The sequence below is a fragment of the Monodon monoceros genome, unplaced genomic scaffold (assembly GCF_005190385.1).
Source record: "Monodon monoceros isolate NGI ecotype Baffin Bay Population unplaced genomic scaffold, NGI_Narwhal_1 Super_Scaffold_21, whole genome shotgun sequence".
In the NCBI taxonomy this organism is placed as follows: domain Eukaryota; kingdom Metazoa; phylum Chordata; class Mammalia; order Artiodactyla; family Monodontidae; genus Monodon; species Monodon monoceros.
Window position 1 is genome coordinate 162306768 of NW_021703778.1, and position 17667 is coordinate 162324434.

General features: G+C 40.9%; 2 protein-coding genes and 1 non-coding gene across 9 annotated transcripts in view; 1 reads left to right on the forward strand and 2 right to left on the reverse strand.

Annotated features, from left to right (window-relative positions):
* The window catches only part of ATXN3 (ataxin 3), a 29397-nt gene extending 11987 nt beyond the window's left edge, over window positions 1-17410 (reverse strand). For 5 of the 7 annotated variants that reach the window (XR_003795872.1, XR_003795871.1, XR_003795873.1 and 2 more), the window contains exons 1-6: window positions 17355-17406; window positions 10262-10426; window positions 9990-10034; window positions 8379-8464; window positions 7888-7954; window positions 4955-5042 (exon numbers count right to left, since the gene is read on the reverse strand). Coding sequence is in view for 4 of the 7 variants with exons in the window: in XM_029237704.1 (XP_029093537.1) it covers window positions 4955-5042; window positions 7888-7954; window positions 8379-8464; window positions 9990-10034; window positions 10262-10426; window positions 17355-17378 (475 nt within the window). In the remaining 3 variants the exon portion in view is untranslated. Of the gene's footprint in view, window positions 1-4766; window positions 4829-4954; window positions 5043-7887; window positions 7955-8378; window positions 8465-9989; window positions 10035-10261; window positions 10427-17354 lie in introns of those variants that run through there. The other 2 variants (XM_029237705.1, XM_029237702.1) reach the window with 2 other exon arrangements.
* CPSF2 (cleavage and polyadenylation specific factor 2) overlaps window positions 1-17667 on the forward strand; it is an 81353-nt gene that overhangs the window by 23518 nt on the left and 40168 nt on the right. The window lies entirely within an intron of this gene.
* TRNAG-UCC lies at window positions 425-496 on the reverse strand. The gene has a single exon. It is a non-coding gene; the product is annotated as a tRNA-Gly (tRNA).

Consider the following 17667-nt stretch of genomic DNA (forward strand, 5'->3'; position numbering starts at 1 on the left):
TAGGTCTTGGTTTCTTCAACTGCTACATAGATTATACTGTACCTTCCTCGGAGGGCTATCTGAGGACACAATCAGAGGATGTGTGTAATAATGTGTAATATGGGTAAAATGAGTCATCTGTGGAAATAGCTGCCCCTGCCCCTGCCCCTGACACATACACATCCCTCCAAACTGAAAACAGGAGCTGGAAAGCCAATATCCCAAATCTAGTCAAGGTGTTGAAGATGCAGTTCATGTTTTGAAAAAATTACACCGGCCCAGTGTAATTTTTTATAAATACGATTCTAGAAAGCCAGGGTTTTCCCAGCTGGATACGCCACACAATAGCTAAATAAGGGTGCACTACACCTAAGTCACTCTAATCAATTTACGTTTTTCTTCATTTCTTATTTTTGGCTGCACCACGTGGCATGTGGGATCTTAGTTCCCCAAACAGGGATCGAACCCGTGCCCCTGCATTGGAAGTGCAGAGTCCTAACCACTGGACCTCCAGGGAAGTCCCTCAATTTACATTTTTCTACCATAAATTTTCTTCAACTTTGGTGCTTGTTATGGATATTCTTTGTGAACATTAACAGATAATGAAACAAATGAACAAAGATGAAAAGGACTGTTAATGGAAAAACTCAAAAGAGTAAATCATAATACACTTAACATTTGTTTCTCACAAGGATAAGTGTGCTCAGTGTTCAGATGGTTTAACATGTTTTACACCAATAAAATTGTTTCTAGAGTCTAGAATAAACTATGTCAGCTCGCGATGCTATTCCATGAAGAGTATCAGGAAGGGCAGAAACTGCCTTATGGAGGTGGCACTGTAAGGATCTTGGCTTTCATTCAAGATTAGATCTCATTCTAAGTGTGCTAGGAAGCCACTGAAGGGCTGACGAATGAAGGTGTGCCACAATGTGCATTACATTTTAAAAAGAGCACTCTAGGCTGCTTTATCAACAAAATATATAGGAACCAGCGTGCAAGCAGAGTGGGTCTTACTAAAATGGAAAACCTGAGGGACAGCATATATGGGGAGAAAAAAAAAATGCGTCTTTTGTAGACGTGTTCAGTTTAAAATGCTTTCTGGACTTCTGAGTGGAGATGTTAAAGTTAGGAGTTTGGAGTTCAGTGTAGATGTCTAGGCAGGAGATAAAAGTCTAAGGAATTATTGGCAGATAGACTTTATTTAGAGATGATATTTAAAATAATGGGAGAGCAGTCAAGAAGTTGTCCAAAGACTGAACTCTGGGTCACTTCATTAGTTAGAGATTGAAAAGAGTAAGATCCATAAAAGGAATCTGAAAGAAGCAGCCAAGCAGCAGGTAAACCTCCATAGAGGTCTGGAAGCCTTGTGTAGACAGTATTTCAAGAAGGGAGGATATAGCTAGGAACAAAGGTTTTAGGCATAAAAGAAAAGGGATACAAGTATATAAAGTCAAAGAAGTTACAACACTATGATCCTACATGTAAACTGGAGAGAGGTACATGACAACCAACCTGGTAGCAATAAGCATGCCAGTGCCCAGACTGTGATCTCTAACCACCATTACTAAAAGGGCAGGAAATATACAAGATAAGACTGAAAATTCTTATTGTATGAGAAAGAAGGGCTTCAAAAGGCTAGAGTGGTCATTTCAGAAGCTTGGGAGTCAAGTTCAAAAGGTTCCCACTCATCCAAGATGGGACAATTTTGTGTATCAACATGAATAATAATTACAATGGACTAAACCAAATGAACTATGGTTTTAATGGATTTGTTTACACTGACACTTCAGAAACAAACCAATTACCTTTGGAGGAAGGATACTATGAAACTGACTCATTTAAAAAACTGATAAAAGAAATATTTATCCTGCTTTTTCTATATGAACTATACTTCAGGATAACCAAACAGTTGATGAGGGAAAGTTTATTTGTATAGAAGTCCTCCAACTAATAAATGAAGGAATGACAGGAATCTGATATCACCATTTTGCAGTCTTCAGTGAAATAACGGACTAGGCATTGATCATCAATAGGTACCCAGATCACAGAAAGAGAGCTGACTAGACACCACCATCTGTAAAGAGAATTCTGTCCTCCCCAAATCAACTGGAATCTGATCCAGCCTCTAGATATAAGGACCAGTCTACTGGGCATCCAGGGCTCAGACGAAAAAAAGGTTGCAACCAGCAAAATCTAGAATGTGGGAAAGAGAACAAAAGATCCATTTTCTTCAAAAGAATAAATCAAGGAAAAAAATTAAGAGGAGAAGAAACCTATAGATATATTTTAGAGACACAGCAATCCAATGGAATCAATTAACTTTATTTCAACCTGCTTCAACTGTAAAAAAAAAAAAAACAAAAAAAAAACCCCAGAAGAATTAACCAAGGAGATTGGAGATTTGAACACTGGCTGGCTAGTTGATGTTATTACAGAATTGTAATTAAATTTTTATGTGTCATTATAGTATTGTGACTATATATATATTTTTAAGGAGTCCTTGTTTTTTAAAGATTTTAATGAAAAAGACACCTACAAAGAACATAATAAGACAATTAGTATTTTCTCAAAATAAACTGGAAAAGGAAGTGGCTAGGGTAAAGGTAAAACAAGACTGGCCATGAGATATTTGTTGAGGCGGGGAGAAGGGTACGTGAGGATCCATCACATTATTTTCCATACTTTATACTTGTTTGACATTCTTGGTAAGAAAGTTTTGTTTTGTTCTGTTTAAAGGATATAATCAACTATACCCTCAAAAAAGATGAGGTCAAAGGAAGACTGAGAATTGAATACTGGCAGTGGCAAATGTGGAGGTCATTGGTGACACTGAGAAGAGGGTTTTCAGTGACACATTGGTTATGACAGTGTAACTGGAATGAGTTCATGAATAGAAGACAACACCCTAGAGATGATTCTAAGGAGAAAATAAAAATGGGAGACAGCTGGAGTTTCCTGGTGTTAAAGATGCTTTTTCTTTTTACTCATTGGAGAGAAAAAGTGTATTTCTCTGCTGATAGAAATAATACAGAAAAGAGGGGGAAACTAATCACACAGGAGAGTGGAGTGACAAGCAGAAGCAAAGATCCTGAGTAGGTGGGAGGAGCTGGGATCTAGCCCCAAAGTGGAGAGGTTGGTCTTGGTTAGGAACAGGGGACAATTCATCTATTTTAATAGGCTCAAAGCACAGGTAGAGATAGAAACAAGGTGATAGATTGCCGGTAGAAAAATGAGGACGTTCTCTTTTAGTTGCTCCTGTTTTCGTAGTAGAATATAAAGGAAGGCCATAAGCTAGGAGTCAGGAAGGGGTAGGGGAGTGGTTAGATGTTTGAAGGCAGAAGTTGTGAAATCATCACCTTGGACAGTGGTAAGTGAACTAACCGAGAGAACACAGTAGGGATGTCAAGCAGCACTAAAGGCTCATTTGAAATTTGTGATCATATAAAAATTAAAAAAAAAAATTTGTGATTATAAATTTAAAGCAAAATAAATCATATTTTATCTTTAGCCATGTTCAGCTGTTCTGATGGAAGACTGCACAAGCCCAAGATTGGGTTTTAACCAGGGTTGGGATTTTGTCTTAGAAGTATGATGGAGGGGGCTTCCCTGGTGGTGCAGTGGTCGAGAGTCCGCCTGCCAATGCAGGGGACGCAGGTTCGTGCCCCGGTCCGGGAGGATCCCACATGCCGCGGAGCGGCTCGGCCCGTGAGCCATGGCCACTGGGCCTGCGCGTACGGAGCCTGTACTCCGCAACCGGAGAGGGCACAACAGTGAGAGGCCCGCGTACCGCAAAAAAAAAAAAAAAAAAGTATGATGGAGGGAGAGAAGGACAAAGGAGTTGAGAAATGCAACAGAATTATTATAATGATGGATTACTGGAAATAAGCAGGGTAATACAGGATTTTAGGATGTAAGGGGAATGTTTAGGTTTGCAGTAGGGTTTAAAGAATTGTTGGAAATTAAAAAAACCCAAAAATATGGTATAAACATAGGAGGCAATAGTCAAAAAGTAGGATGCTTATAACTGGGATTTGAAGGTGGTAGTTAGTAATGGCAAGGCAAGAGTGAAGAAAATGATCTTTGAAAGTAAGAAGAGGTTGAATTGGATTGATTTTTGATGTAGAAATCACCAAGAAAGATGAAAGGAGTTGAAGTAGAGAGATGACAGTGAGTCGGATCCTAAAATCTTCAGTGGAAAAGGAGGAAGATCAGAGTGCAAAAGACTACAAAGGAGCATGGGGTAGAGTTTAATCTCGTGACATGTATTTCAAAGCACCTGGAGTTTTTAGGGAAGAAGAGTGGCCAAGAAGGGGCAAAGAGGAGCAAGAAGAATACCTACACCTCCCCTTGGCTCTGTGGTATGTGGGGTACAGAAGACAAAAGAACCATTACTGTAGAAGGGCTGCAAAGGAATCAGCATCCCCAGGGGAGGGCCAAGTGTCAGCAAGAATGCTAAATGAGCAGTTATCATCCAAATCACAGCCTAAAGCTCACCACGTAAAACATAAAAATTATAACCCTGCCGCTGCCACGAAAACAATATTGTTACACTCACTCCTTTTTTTAACTTTTTTAAAAAATTAATTTATTTATTTTTGGCTGTGTTGGGTCTTCGTTGCTGTGTGTGGGCTTTCTCTAGTTGCGGTGAGCGGGGGCTACTCTTCATTGCGGTGCGCAGACTTCTCACTGCGGTGGCTTCTCTTGTTGCGGAGCACGGGCTCTAGGCACACGGGCTTCAGTAGTTGTGGCTCGCAGGCTCTAGAGCGCAGGCTCAGTAGTTGTGGCGCACAGGCTTAGCTGCTCCACGGCGTGTGGGATCTTCCCGCACCAGGTCTCGAACCCGTGTCCCCTGCATTGGCAGGCAGATTCTTAACCACTGCACCACCAGGGAAGCCCCTTGTTACACTCACTTCTAAGGAAATAGTTTTATTTGGCTACTTCAAAAGGTAACATAAAATGTTCAGTCTTTACTTACCTTCCTGTTGTAACTGAGCCAAGAAAAGTGCAAGGTATGTGTCTGATATTAATTCTGGACCCGTCAAGAGAGAATTCAAGTTGAACCACTGGAAAAAAAGTTGTCAGTGTTTAAGTTAGTGCACATGTAAGTAATAAGGAAGTTTCACATGTTAAGAATAGATATAACCCATCTAAACTTAGTAAGACTGTCTAAAGACTGAAAACATGTCAAATCAAGATTTTTTTAAGTAATTAAATAATGTGATTCTAAAAAATTGAAATAGAATGTTGCAAATTTATCACTATTAAATGTTTTAAAAGTTTGCTTTAAGCCATAAGCTTTAAATCCCTCCTCCAAAAAAGAAAAGAAACTGATAGCCAGTATTTTAAAGTATCTTTATTGATAGCGACAATTAAATCTTTTTTCAAAGGAACAGCCCAACAAAATCCTCATCTAATCATATTATATTGAGGGTGGAAGAAAAAGGAAAACTACCCAGTTTTCCCACTGCTGATAATCTTGGTCAAAATAGTTCAACTGAGAGAAAGCCAGACATTCCAGGAAGAGAATTTATAATTGCCAACTCATTTTAAAAAGTAAGCCATTACTGCATGTAAGTAACATCATTTGGTCACTACTTCATGGGCCTCCTAGTTTAACCCACAAGATACAAAAGTTTCAGAAGTTACTGTCAGCAACATGACCAACTACTTTTCCTGGATTTTCACAGAGATAATATTTTTCTCATCTCATCTTTTTCTTTATACAGGGACCTCAGACAAGAGTCTATAGGGAAAAATACAATTTTAAACAAAAATACAAATTAGAACCAAAGATGATAAGCCATACTTTGACATTTCCTGTATTTGTCAAAGATAATTTGAAATGTGTAAATTCAATTTTGAAGAACTAAAATTTTAAAAATTTCTCAAAATAGGGGACTTCCCTGGTGGTCCAGTGGGTAAGACTCTGCGCTCCCAATGCAGGGGGCCCGGGTTCGATCCCTGGTTGGGGAACTAGATCCCACATGCATGCCGCAACTAGTAAGTCCACATGCCACAACTAAGAAGCCCACATGCCGCAACTAAAGATCCCACATGCTGCAACAAAGATCCCGAGTGCCACAAAGAAGACCCAGCGCAGCCAAAGTAAATAAAGAAATACAAAAAAAAATTTTTTTTCTCAAAATAATAACGTAAGTTTACATGCAAATCAATACAAAGGAATTTCTAGAATTTAAGTCTTCAGATCTTGAAAGTGAAGAATACTTGATCATATTTTTAAAGATCTAAATAAAACCCAGAGGTTAAATAACCTTGGCAGTTGTCCTGCCCTGGTTTTTCCCAGAGTTGATTCCCACCTGGGTCAGTCTTTCCTGCATCACACCACACCTCCTTACTTGCTCTTTGCCCCCCCCCAGGAAGGACCTTAAGAAATAATCAGTTATGATGAAGCTGCTTCTAGGCAGCAGACTTAAAAGATAATAGCAGGGCTTTTGTTTTTGAATTATCTTGTATTGATTTAATTCAACTTTCTTGATTTCATTTCCTTTTTTGTTTTGTATTAGTTTATTTTTTAAAACAGCTTTATTAAGGTATGACTGACATCCAGTGAACTGGCCATATTTAAAGTATACAATTTGAAAAGTTTTAACATATGTATATACCCATGAAGCCATCACCACAATCAAGAGTGAACATATTCGTCACTGCCAACTTTCCCGCGCCCCTTGTAATCCTCCTCTTTCACTGCTCCTTGCCCTCCTCATCCCCAGGCAACCACTAGTCAATCTGCTTTCTGTCACTATAGATTAGTTTGCATTTTCTACACTTTTATATAAATGGAACAATATGGTATGTAGTATTTTGTGTCTAGGTTCTTTCACTCAGCATAATTATTTTGAGATTCATCCATGTTGTTACATGTATCAATAATTCATTCCTTTTTACTACATTAGCCTGTTTTCAATAATCCTCTTTCCGGACTTCCCTGGTGGCACAGTGGTTAAGAATCCCCCTGCCAATGCAGGGGACACGGGTTCGAGCCCTGGTCCGGGAAGATCCCACATGCCGCGGAGCAACTAAGCCCATGCGCCACAACTACTGAGCCCACGCTCTAGAGCCCACAAGCCACAACTACTGAGCCCACGTGCCACAACTATGGAGCCTGCGTGTCTAGAACCCAAGCTCTGCAACAAAGAGAAGCCACTGCAATGAGAAGCCCGTGCACCGCAATGAAAAGTAGCCCCCACTTGCCGCAACTAGAGAAAGCCCACGCACAGCAACGAAGACCCAATGCAGCCATAAATAAATAAATAAATAAATAATGCCAAAAAATAATAATAATCCTCTTTCAAAGTGTCAAAATTCTAAGAAAAAGGACTTTAACTCTGTTTCAAAAATGGTATCGTGTATACAAAGATCACTGGCAATTATTTTAAAAAAATAACCCTTTAGGTACTTTTCTTGATCTTAGAAAAAGCCTTGCTCAAGACACATTCCATGTCCTTTTTTTAGAAAAAATAGAAATGATTTATGCAGATACATATATTACATGGCATTTTGGAATGCGAATAACCTTGTTAAGCAAAAGCAAACACGACTGGAAATTTTTATTCATGCTAGACACTATTTCAGGCTTTGTGACCTTGCTATGCTTAATACAAACCCATGAAAATAGTAGTTAACTGACAGAGCATCTTTACAACATAAAAACTCATAAACATATTAAAAGTAACCACGGCTGTATTGTCTTATTAAATAGAGAATTTTACTTATGTCCTCTCTCTCTCTATTGAAACCAGGCCACATACACACATTACTGGTGAGTTTCATTTGCAACTGAAGTGAAAGGGACAGGCGCCTTAAAGACGAAGGCACAAATCCCTTACACTTCAGTTGCAAATGAGCTACAGAATGAGGAAAAAGACAGGGGAAGAGGGGAAGCATTACCTGTTTTCCTAATTTTCTAACTGTAAACCAGTGCTCTTTATAATTGCATATAAATGATCTTTCATTTCTAGAAACAGGAAAGAAAACATACATAATATTAAGTTGAAATACTAGAGTTCATATTCATTTAGTTTGTCTATTGGAAAGTATTACACAAAACCTATGATGATTTAGGATTATATTCACAGTTTTAAGTATCATTGATTTTTAAAAAATTACAAAACAGTATGAATCTCTGTGCAGATAAGTGATGCCGTGCAAAAACGATGGCACCACACCCCATTCAAGGATCAGCTCTGCACTGCCAGACACTGAGGGGTCAGGAAGGCTCAGTGGGCAGATGTTCACAGACAGCCACAAAAGGTGAACTAGGAAAACCTGAGGGATCGAAACGGGGAATATCAAAACAAAAGCATGCAAGATGTATTTTTCTCCTTTAAGAAAGTATAAATTTAAAAATCAAATGTAGGAAAAGCAAAATAAAATCTTACATGGGATCGATCCTGAGCCTCTGATACTCTGGACTGTTAAACAGGATTAGTTCTAAACCCCAAACTTTCAAGGCATTGCTTATAACCTGTTATAAAAAAATAACAACTTTTAAAAATTCCAAATTTAAGTAGTGTAGCCATGTTAGTTGTATACACAATTGTAGTTCATATATAAATTTCCCCAGAAGGTTATGGTTTTTAAAGTGTGTGTATGTGTGTCTAGATATATCACTAAGTCCATAAATAATATACAAATGTAACATTAAAAGAGTACTTTTTACACTAAGTTTCTGGAATGTTCCAGAGAACCACACAATTCCTAGATAAAACTGCCTCAAAACTCCAGATGTATTTTCTATCCAGTAAGTGCTACTCTTAAAACTAGTCCACTGCAAACATGTGATAATTTGGCTGCTATGGGTCCTGCTTTAGAAAACTGATAGTCAACTCACTACCTGATATGTAATAATGATAATTTTATGTCTATTAAAATGAGTTATTTCTGGGGATTTAAACTGAAGCTTTCATAAATTTTAAACTTCTATTATCATGGGTTTGTGATTTGTAGGAAAAAAACAAAAGATAAACCTGATTATTTCAAACTGAGGAAAAAAAGGGAAATTTCTGAAAATTCACTACCTACCCTCCAAGGTAGCCAACAAAGCAGGAAGTGAACCAGGCACGAATACAGACAAAAAGTTTATGCTATGAGGTGGGCAAATGTGAACTGGCACCAAAAGCAGCGCTGCAGGGACTTCCCTGGTGGTCCAGTGGTTAAGAATCCACACTTCCACTGCAGGGGATGCAGGTTCCATCCCTGGTTGGGGAAGTATAATAAGATCCCGCATGTCACGGCCACGTGGTACAACCAAAAAAAAAAAAAGAGCAGCGTTGCACAAACAGGAAATGGCAAGCACTGGGCCTGCTCAGGCCTCTGCTCCAGGCCGTGCAGTAGCTGTCACCTGTAACGGTCCACAGTAAAGCACTGGCTGGAAACGCTTGTGCCTGAGGAGTCCAGGAGGACAGTACAGCGGAACACAAGCAGAGATATCTGCAGAAAAAGTTCCCCCAAGAGAAGTTCTAAAGAACTCTGGATATGCCTCACAGGTGTTAGAGATGGAATGAAAGATCCACAGATGAAAGAATCAATCTCACAAGTACATATATATTCACCCACAGAATTCAAGGGGAGTGATAAGATTTAAAAAAGGAAAAAGGCAAAAGCCACAGACCATAATGAAGGAATCCAATCCTAGTGGGCTGATTTAAATGGAAGGTAGGAAAGTGTTGTATGTTCTCAAATTTACACAGAAGATGGTAAGTTTGGAATACTGCGACTTACTGGAATTACGGTTATTAGCATCCGGATGCAAATTAACAACCTCCTTTGAAGAAGCCCTCCTCTAAGATGAAGATCCTGTCATCCTAATTGTCATGTTTATCTGCATAAAAATCTAGTACTCTGGTATAGAATCTTAGACACAATCTACTGGAGGAACTTCTGAAGGTCACATCATTACAGTGACTATGAAAGACTGTGAAAAGCATACCCTGAGCTTAAACAGTGCCTGGGACATAAACAACACTTAGTAGATGCCTGTGACTACTTACCTGAATAGAGAAAAAGCCACTGTCATCCATATTTCCAGAAGGCTGCTGTTTAATTTGGATAGGTAGTTGGGACAGGGGTTGAGAGTGGGAAGAGAAGGACAGTGTCATTAGTGTGCATATTTAAAGTAACATCTTGTGCATTCCCATCTACAAAGTCGAGAGCTGATTTATAATTAACAAGTCAGATCCCCATAGGAAGAGTGGTTCATCCTTTTCTAAACAGCACCCACATTTCTTTAAGAAGTGTGATTTAGTGAGTTTAAAATCAGTACCTGCAAAAATGTGCGATAGTCTTCACTAGTAACTCCTCCTTCTGCCATTCTCATCCTCTCTTCCTCATCTAGCTGGTGTGCAATTGAAGATAATTCCACAGGGCTGAAGTATTCTCCTTGTAACAGGTTATTCAAGCAATGCTGAGCACAAAGTGAACCTTCTTGCTAATATTTCCAAAAGAAAAAATTCAAATGGGATTTGTAAAACAGATTTGTACAGTATCTTCCCCGAAACAGAAATTTAATCATTCACTTAACACAGCCAAACCGAACATTTTTAGCTTTAGACAAGCATGATTAACACAGGTACATGCATTTTCATTTGTTAACATTTATTTTATAATTCTACCATTAATGAAACTACAATTATTTAGCTATATGATCAAAAATTTAAGAATGATTTATACTAAGCAAACATCATCTGTCAAATACACCAAATCCCATTTTTATTAAAAACTACTCTATTATAATAAACGTTTAGCCTCCTTTGTTTTCAGTGGCTAAAATAAATACATTTTTGGAGATTCCATGGTAAATTACTAATGCTGAAAGGGAATTTTACTCCCTAGAACATTTGTTCTTTTAACAAGATAATCTCTAATCCATCTAAATGTTCGTTCATGGAATTTCAAATCCGTGAACAGATGAAGAATCTCAAGAATTGATATAGTAAGAAAAATTCTGTTCCATGTTTATGAAGACTTATAGCTACAGAGCCAAGGTTCTCTTCAAGAACTCTGCAGATAATGTACACAGTTTTGGTGCATGAGCAAAACTGTCCAAAAACCACCCCTGGAGTTCACTTCTGGACAAACAGCAAGGGGGCTGCATCCAAGCTCAGTTCTCCAATTGGGAACTGGGATCACTGGCTTCCTGTTATGGGGGTGGGGAGAAAACAACTTCCCACAGGCCCTTCACGGGCTGGGCAGCTGGCTTTCTCACACAACTGGCACCCCAAACCTAAATCCAGGCTTCCTCCAACTAAGCAGACTGTGTATCACCCCTCTCCCCTCAACACTACTGCTTTCCTGTTTCCCTATAAGAAGGGAGACTAATGGGTGGATGAGGTCCCTCCCAATGAACCCAACCCCGGGTTGGTCTCTCTGTTGTATGATGGCAGATGGGAGAACACCTTCTTCTCCTGCTAACTCTGGCCCTCTAAGGTCTCCATTTACCCAGTCAAGTCTGTTCATTAACCCAACCTGTCTGACATCCTGCAGTTTGTTTCGAGCTATGTCACACAATAGGTCAGACCCCAAAGACCAACACCTTGCAAGATACATCTTTTTCCTGAGTTAATTTTCTAGGAACAAAATTCCGCTTCTGAAAAAGATACAGGATATATGTATATAATGGAATAGGAATGCAGCACTGAGACAGTCGGAGTGTGAGAAAGGGGGCTGAGACAAGTTTATCTTCATATTTTCGTATAGAATAAGTAACTTGAAGAAAGAAGACACTATCCATCCCTCAAGTCATAACTACGATGGTGAGAGAGTACTTGTCTCCACTTCTTTTTTCTTTTACTGTATTCCTCCTGCCAGAGAGCCAGTCTCACTGAACAATATAATGTGAATTGGAGGGACACACAGATGTCTACTTATATTCTATTGAAAAGTGGGCAAGACAAACAAGAACTCACAAGAGGATAGCCAAATGGATAAAAAACACAGAGGGGGGCTCAACTTCATTAACCATCAGAGAAACCTATATTAAAACTACCAGTGTGTTACTACTACACACTCCAGAATGGCTAAAATGTTGGAGACAATTAGAGACATCAAAACTATTATATACTACTGATGGAAGTGTAAATTAGTTTAACCACTTCGGAAAACTATTTGAAATATCTACTACAGCTTAACATCTACCTACCCTATGATCTAGCAATGCCACCACTAGGTACATAACATAAGCAACAGAAATGTAAACCTGTGTTCATCAAAAGACATGTATAAGAACGTTCATAGAAGCACTATTTGTATTGGCCCCCAAACTGGAAATTACCCAAATGCTCATCACAGTAGAATGGCTAAATTGTGTTCCATTCACAAAGGACTACTATGTAACAATGACAGTGAGTTAACTACAACTACCTGCAACAATATGGATGACTCGATCAATGTTAAACAAAAGAAGACAGACTCAAAAGAGTACACTCTATATGACTGCATTTGCAAAACTTCAAAAACAGACAAAACCAATTAATCGATGACGTTACAAATCAGGGTAGTGGTTACCCTTGCAGGGGTGGAGGGAGAGTTAGTATCCTGGAAGACGAACGATGTAAGGGGGCTTATAAGATGCAGGTAAATGTTCTGTCACTTGATCTAAGTATTATTTACACACTTGTGTTCACTTCATGAGAATTCATTGAGCTATACTCTTATGATCTGTGTGCGCCTACACGTGTTATCCTTAATAAAAAATTCAAACAACGATAAAAAAAGTCTCTACTAAGGTACAGCTACTTCACATTAAGAGCTACCTAATACAGTGACCAGACACTGGATTATCTTGGAATTTTCTGTTTGCTGTCAGGCTACATGCTTCAGTTTGGGGCTCTCAGACTATGGTCACCATATGTAATAACATACATAGAAACAGTGAATCCAAATATTTGATTTTAAAATTCTCTCTATAAAAAATTAGCTTTAAAATACAAAAAATAAGCACTTGAAATTAAACCTAATGGAAGTAATACTGTATTGCTTTAGGAAATTATATCAAGTTCTGTACTTCTAAGATGATTTAATAGAAGGAAAGAACAAATTGTACAAATTTAAATAAAATTATTTTTTAAAGTCACAAGATGAGTCAAATTCTACATGGACCAAAAAAATTGTAAAATGGTCCCATCTAAGATTATGCATTTCCCTGCCTGCCCATCCCACCCCCTAAACTATCCCCAACCACTTCATTCATTCATTCATTCAGCTATGCCAGGTCTTAGTTGCGGCACTCAGGATCTTTGCTGCGGCGTGCGGGCTCTTTAGTTGCAGCATGCAGAATCTTTTTAGTTGAGGCATGTGGAATCTTTAGTTGCAACACGTGGGATCTTTTGGTTGTGGCATGCAGGCTCTTAGTTGCGGGATCTAGTTCCCTGACCAGGGATCAAACCTCGGCCCCCTGCATTGGGAGCATGGAGTCTTAACCACTGGCCCACGAGGGAAGTCCCCGCAACCATTTCTTTTCTTTTTTTTTTAATTTAGTAATTTATTTATTTATTTTTGGCTGCACTGGGTCTTCGTTACTGTGTGCGGGCTTTCTCTAGTTGCAGTGAGCGGGGGCTACTCTTCGTTGCCGTGCGCGGGCTTCTCATTGTGGTGGCTTGTCTTTGTTGCGGAGCATGGGTTCTAGGTGCACAGGCTTCAGTAGTTGTGGCGTGTGGGCTCCACAGTTGTGGCTTGCGGACTTCTAGAGCGCAGGCTCAGTAGTTGTGGCTCACGGGCTTAGTTGCTCCGCGGCATGTGGGATCTTCCAGGACCAGGGCTCGAACCAGCGTCCCTTGTATTGGCAGGTGGATTCTTCACCGTGCAACCAGGGAAGTCCCCCAACCACTTCTTTCTCATCAAACTTTAACCAAAGTTGGACAGAAGTTCACTTTGCTATAGTCAAAGTTCAGTGGTATTGAAATTTCATGATTTCAAGCCCAGACTTTATTGTGTTGGGATCCAAGGATGAACAAAATGCATCTTCAGTTTTACCAAGATATCTCACAAAACCACCAAGGGTAACTTCAACCAAATCGTTCCCTCACTGTCCCCAGAGTCTTCAGGACCTCCCTGAAACTAGTTCAAATTCCCAGAGACACTACTGCCTCCAACTGAAACTAGGCATAAACCCAAAGGTGTGCTCAGAAATGGCCTAACTGGGGCCACACAATCAACCTAGCAGCACTTGTTCATCTCATCTTAGTTAAGAATAAGGTCCCACCCCTTATTATGAAGTTCGGCAAGCACAAGCACCTGAATAACAACAGTGGCCAGCACTTGTCCAGCACTACATGCCAAGTAGCATTCTAAGCACTCATAACGCTGAGACAGACACTTCAAAACCCTCAAATACAGCGGAGGAAGCTGGAGAACAGAGATGACAAGTAACTTGCCCAGGATCATACAGGTAGTAAACGGAGAGCTGAGATTCAAACCCGGGCAGAGGTTTCAAGTCTGTACTATTACCACTTCCTTAAGCCACTTATTTGGAACTTGGTGATTCTTAAAACTTCAAATATCCTGAAGATGGTTAAGAACCACCAATCACAAAAAAAAACATAACGAATGTCATAAAGTCAAATCTCAGCATCTTTCCAGTATTTTCACTAATTTTAAATATAATCCCAACAAGTTTGGCTATCATTCACAGCTGTAGACACATGAAAGTACCAATTCAGATGGCACAGTAACCTCACCAAGAGCAGTCAGCAACAGAAGAGATAACAAAAACGACAGAAATCAGGCACCAGAACTAAAAAAAAAAAAAAAACCCAAACAACAAAAAACTCCAGCAGTTGGTGGCCATATAGCACTAGGGTTTAAGTTAGGGATTGGCAAACTCTAGCCCTTGGGCCAAATTCAATCTGCCCCAGGAGCTAAGAATGGTTTTTACATTTTTAGATGGTTGGGAAAACACACACACACACACACACACACACACAAGAATATGTGAGAACATAAAAGACCTGCAAAGTCTAAAATATTTACAGAAGGACTTCCCTGGTGGCGCAGTGGTTAAGAATCTGCCTGCCAACGCAGGGGACATGGGTTTGATCCCTGGTCTGGGACGATCCCACATGCCACGGAGCATCTAAGCCCATGCACCACAACTACTGAGCCTGCGCTCTAGAGCCTGCGAGCCACAACTACCGAGCCTTCGAGCCACAACTACCAAGCCCGCACGCCACAACTACTGAAGCCTGTGAGCCTAGAGCCCGTGCTCCACAACAAGAGAAGCCACTGCAATGAGAAGCCAACACACCGCAACGAAGAGTGGCCCCCACTCACTGCAACTAGAGAAAGCCCGCACCACAATGAAGACCCAATGTAGCCCAAAAAAATCCTATTTTAAAAAACAAAATATTTACAGAAAAACTTGTTTACTTTAGATAAATAGCACCATATACATCTTAGATGCTCAAGGAACACTCTTGATTCATTCAAATATTTATTGAGCACCTGCTATGTGCCAGGCACTGGGGATATATCAATAAACAACTGTTGAGTTTACATTTTAATTTAACAAAGGGCACTCCAAGAGACAATTCTGAAAATGGAGAAACCAAAATTCCAAGAGGAAGTGGTTGCAAAGTCCTTTGTAGTCAGATAACCCTACATGCACAGCTTCCCTAGGGCCAAAGTTGGTTCTCCGGCTCTCCAAACCCAGGACCTAGAGTTAAATGTATGTGGAGGAGGGGAAGGGAGTGCTCTGGAAAATGTCATGTTGAGCTCAGACATTCCCAGAATGGACAGTGTATGAGATGGACAATGGGCCCTATGGTTACAGGTGCTTTCCATACTATTGAAATATGCCTGAAGAACTTTAAGTCTTCATTTGCTAAGTACCTATAAGTTGATAAGGGTAAATGGGTTCTTGAAGTAGGTTTAAGTCTACATTCATGCTGCTAATTCAGAGTGACTGCTTTCAGGTAAGTAGATTTTCATTAGGCTAGCATCCAGCTTCTTTTGATCCCATGGTTAAGCAGCTACCTTCACTGAACTCTATCCAAACTAGGTACCAATCATTATTGTTAAAAAAATATATTGTATAATTCTCAGGAAGTGATGTGCACAAATTTAAAGTCTTCAGTGTTGAACCATCTGGTCCTACAGCAAAGCTTTTGAAAATCAGTCATAAAAATATGCCCACTCGAGGTTCTCTTCATCCAGTCTCCTTAGCCAAGCAGCTAAATTTCTCTTGTCCAGGATTCATATAACATGTCAGTTAAGTCAAAAGATTGGTGATAACCATACCACTGAGTCCTTCCTCACCCACACATAAAAACTGGTCTATTCTAGTACCAAACTTTCTGAAATGTTTTCTATAAAGAAGAGCATTCCGTAATAATTTGGTTAGATTTATACTGCACTTCCTTTGTCTTTGATTGCTTTATCTGATTGCTGTGTGTGTATTTTTAAATGGACAAGTATTTAACAAAACAAAACCCCTTCGCTCCTACTAAATAACAGCCTCACCAGCAACCCTTTCTAAATACGAAACTATTATGAAACAAGATAGGTGACAAAGTTGTCCTGAGGAAGGTTTCACTCACACCCAAATGGTTTGATAACTGCGAGGAAAGACGAGTTTCTCCACATGCCACAAACATTATCTTCAAGCGCATGGTCATGGAAGAATCAAAGCAAAACAGGCTAGGCAGACAAAAACAAAATTATTCCTGCCCACTCTTAATACCTAATAAGAAAGCTGACCTCCTGATCCGGAAAGATGCCACTACCAAAAGAAACGAAACCCAAACATCTCATAACAAAAACTCTTGTGACGACTTCCCAGTTCAGGGGCGCACTGGGTTTCCTACTTCACTTCCCTAAGGGTCACGCCCTCCGTGGGACGAGCCAAGGTCCCTGCCCCCGGGACGCTCACGGACCCAGTGCAGAAGGATCTGAGTGTATGAGAAATTCCAATTTAGAATTGAGGAGCCCAGAGAAGGAAAAGTTAATTCTTCCAACGGGTAGGACTGGGAGAGTGGGGTGGAGTTGGGAAGGGTAGAGGGACGTGTCCAAGAGGTGACTAGCTAGAACCTAGGGAGAGTGGGGGAGAGGAACTGGAGGACTCCCACGGAAAGTGGTGAGAAAGCGCGGAAGCCACCTCCTCTCTCGTGCCGCCGGCCCTGCCCTTATTCCCTGCGGGCTTCCCAGACATCCCCGGCCCGGGTCTCCTCCGGCTCCTTCGGGCACGGGCCTTAGGGTGCAATGGGAGCATCGGTGAAACTCCCCTCCAGGTGAAGCTCCTCCCGCCCGGCGAGATCGGGATGGGGGCATCTCGGGCCCCACCCAGCTCCCCGGGAGGCAGCGATGCCGCGCCCCACGCCCGCCACCGCGCTGCAGACAGCTCCCCACCGAACGCGGACACTCACTTTTTCATGGAAGATGGACTCCATGTTTATTTGTCTGGAGCCAACGGCCCCCGCGCCGAACCAACCCCCTCCAGCTCCGCCCCCAGCCCGACCCCTCCACCCACCATGCCCCGCCCTGCCTCGTGCCACCCCCGCCCACGTGTCTCGTGTAGACCAATCACCCCCGAGAATGCGAGTCACGTGGATCGAAGAGGCGTGAACGCCAGGGCGGTAAACTCCGGGGCACGTGACCTTTGTAGCGCGTCCTCGCATCTCCTGTTGTCCCCCCGGCTGGAGGATGATGCAGCGCCCCCTGCCGTGTGGAGGATCATCT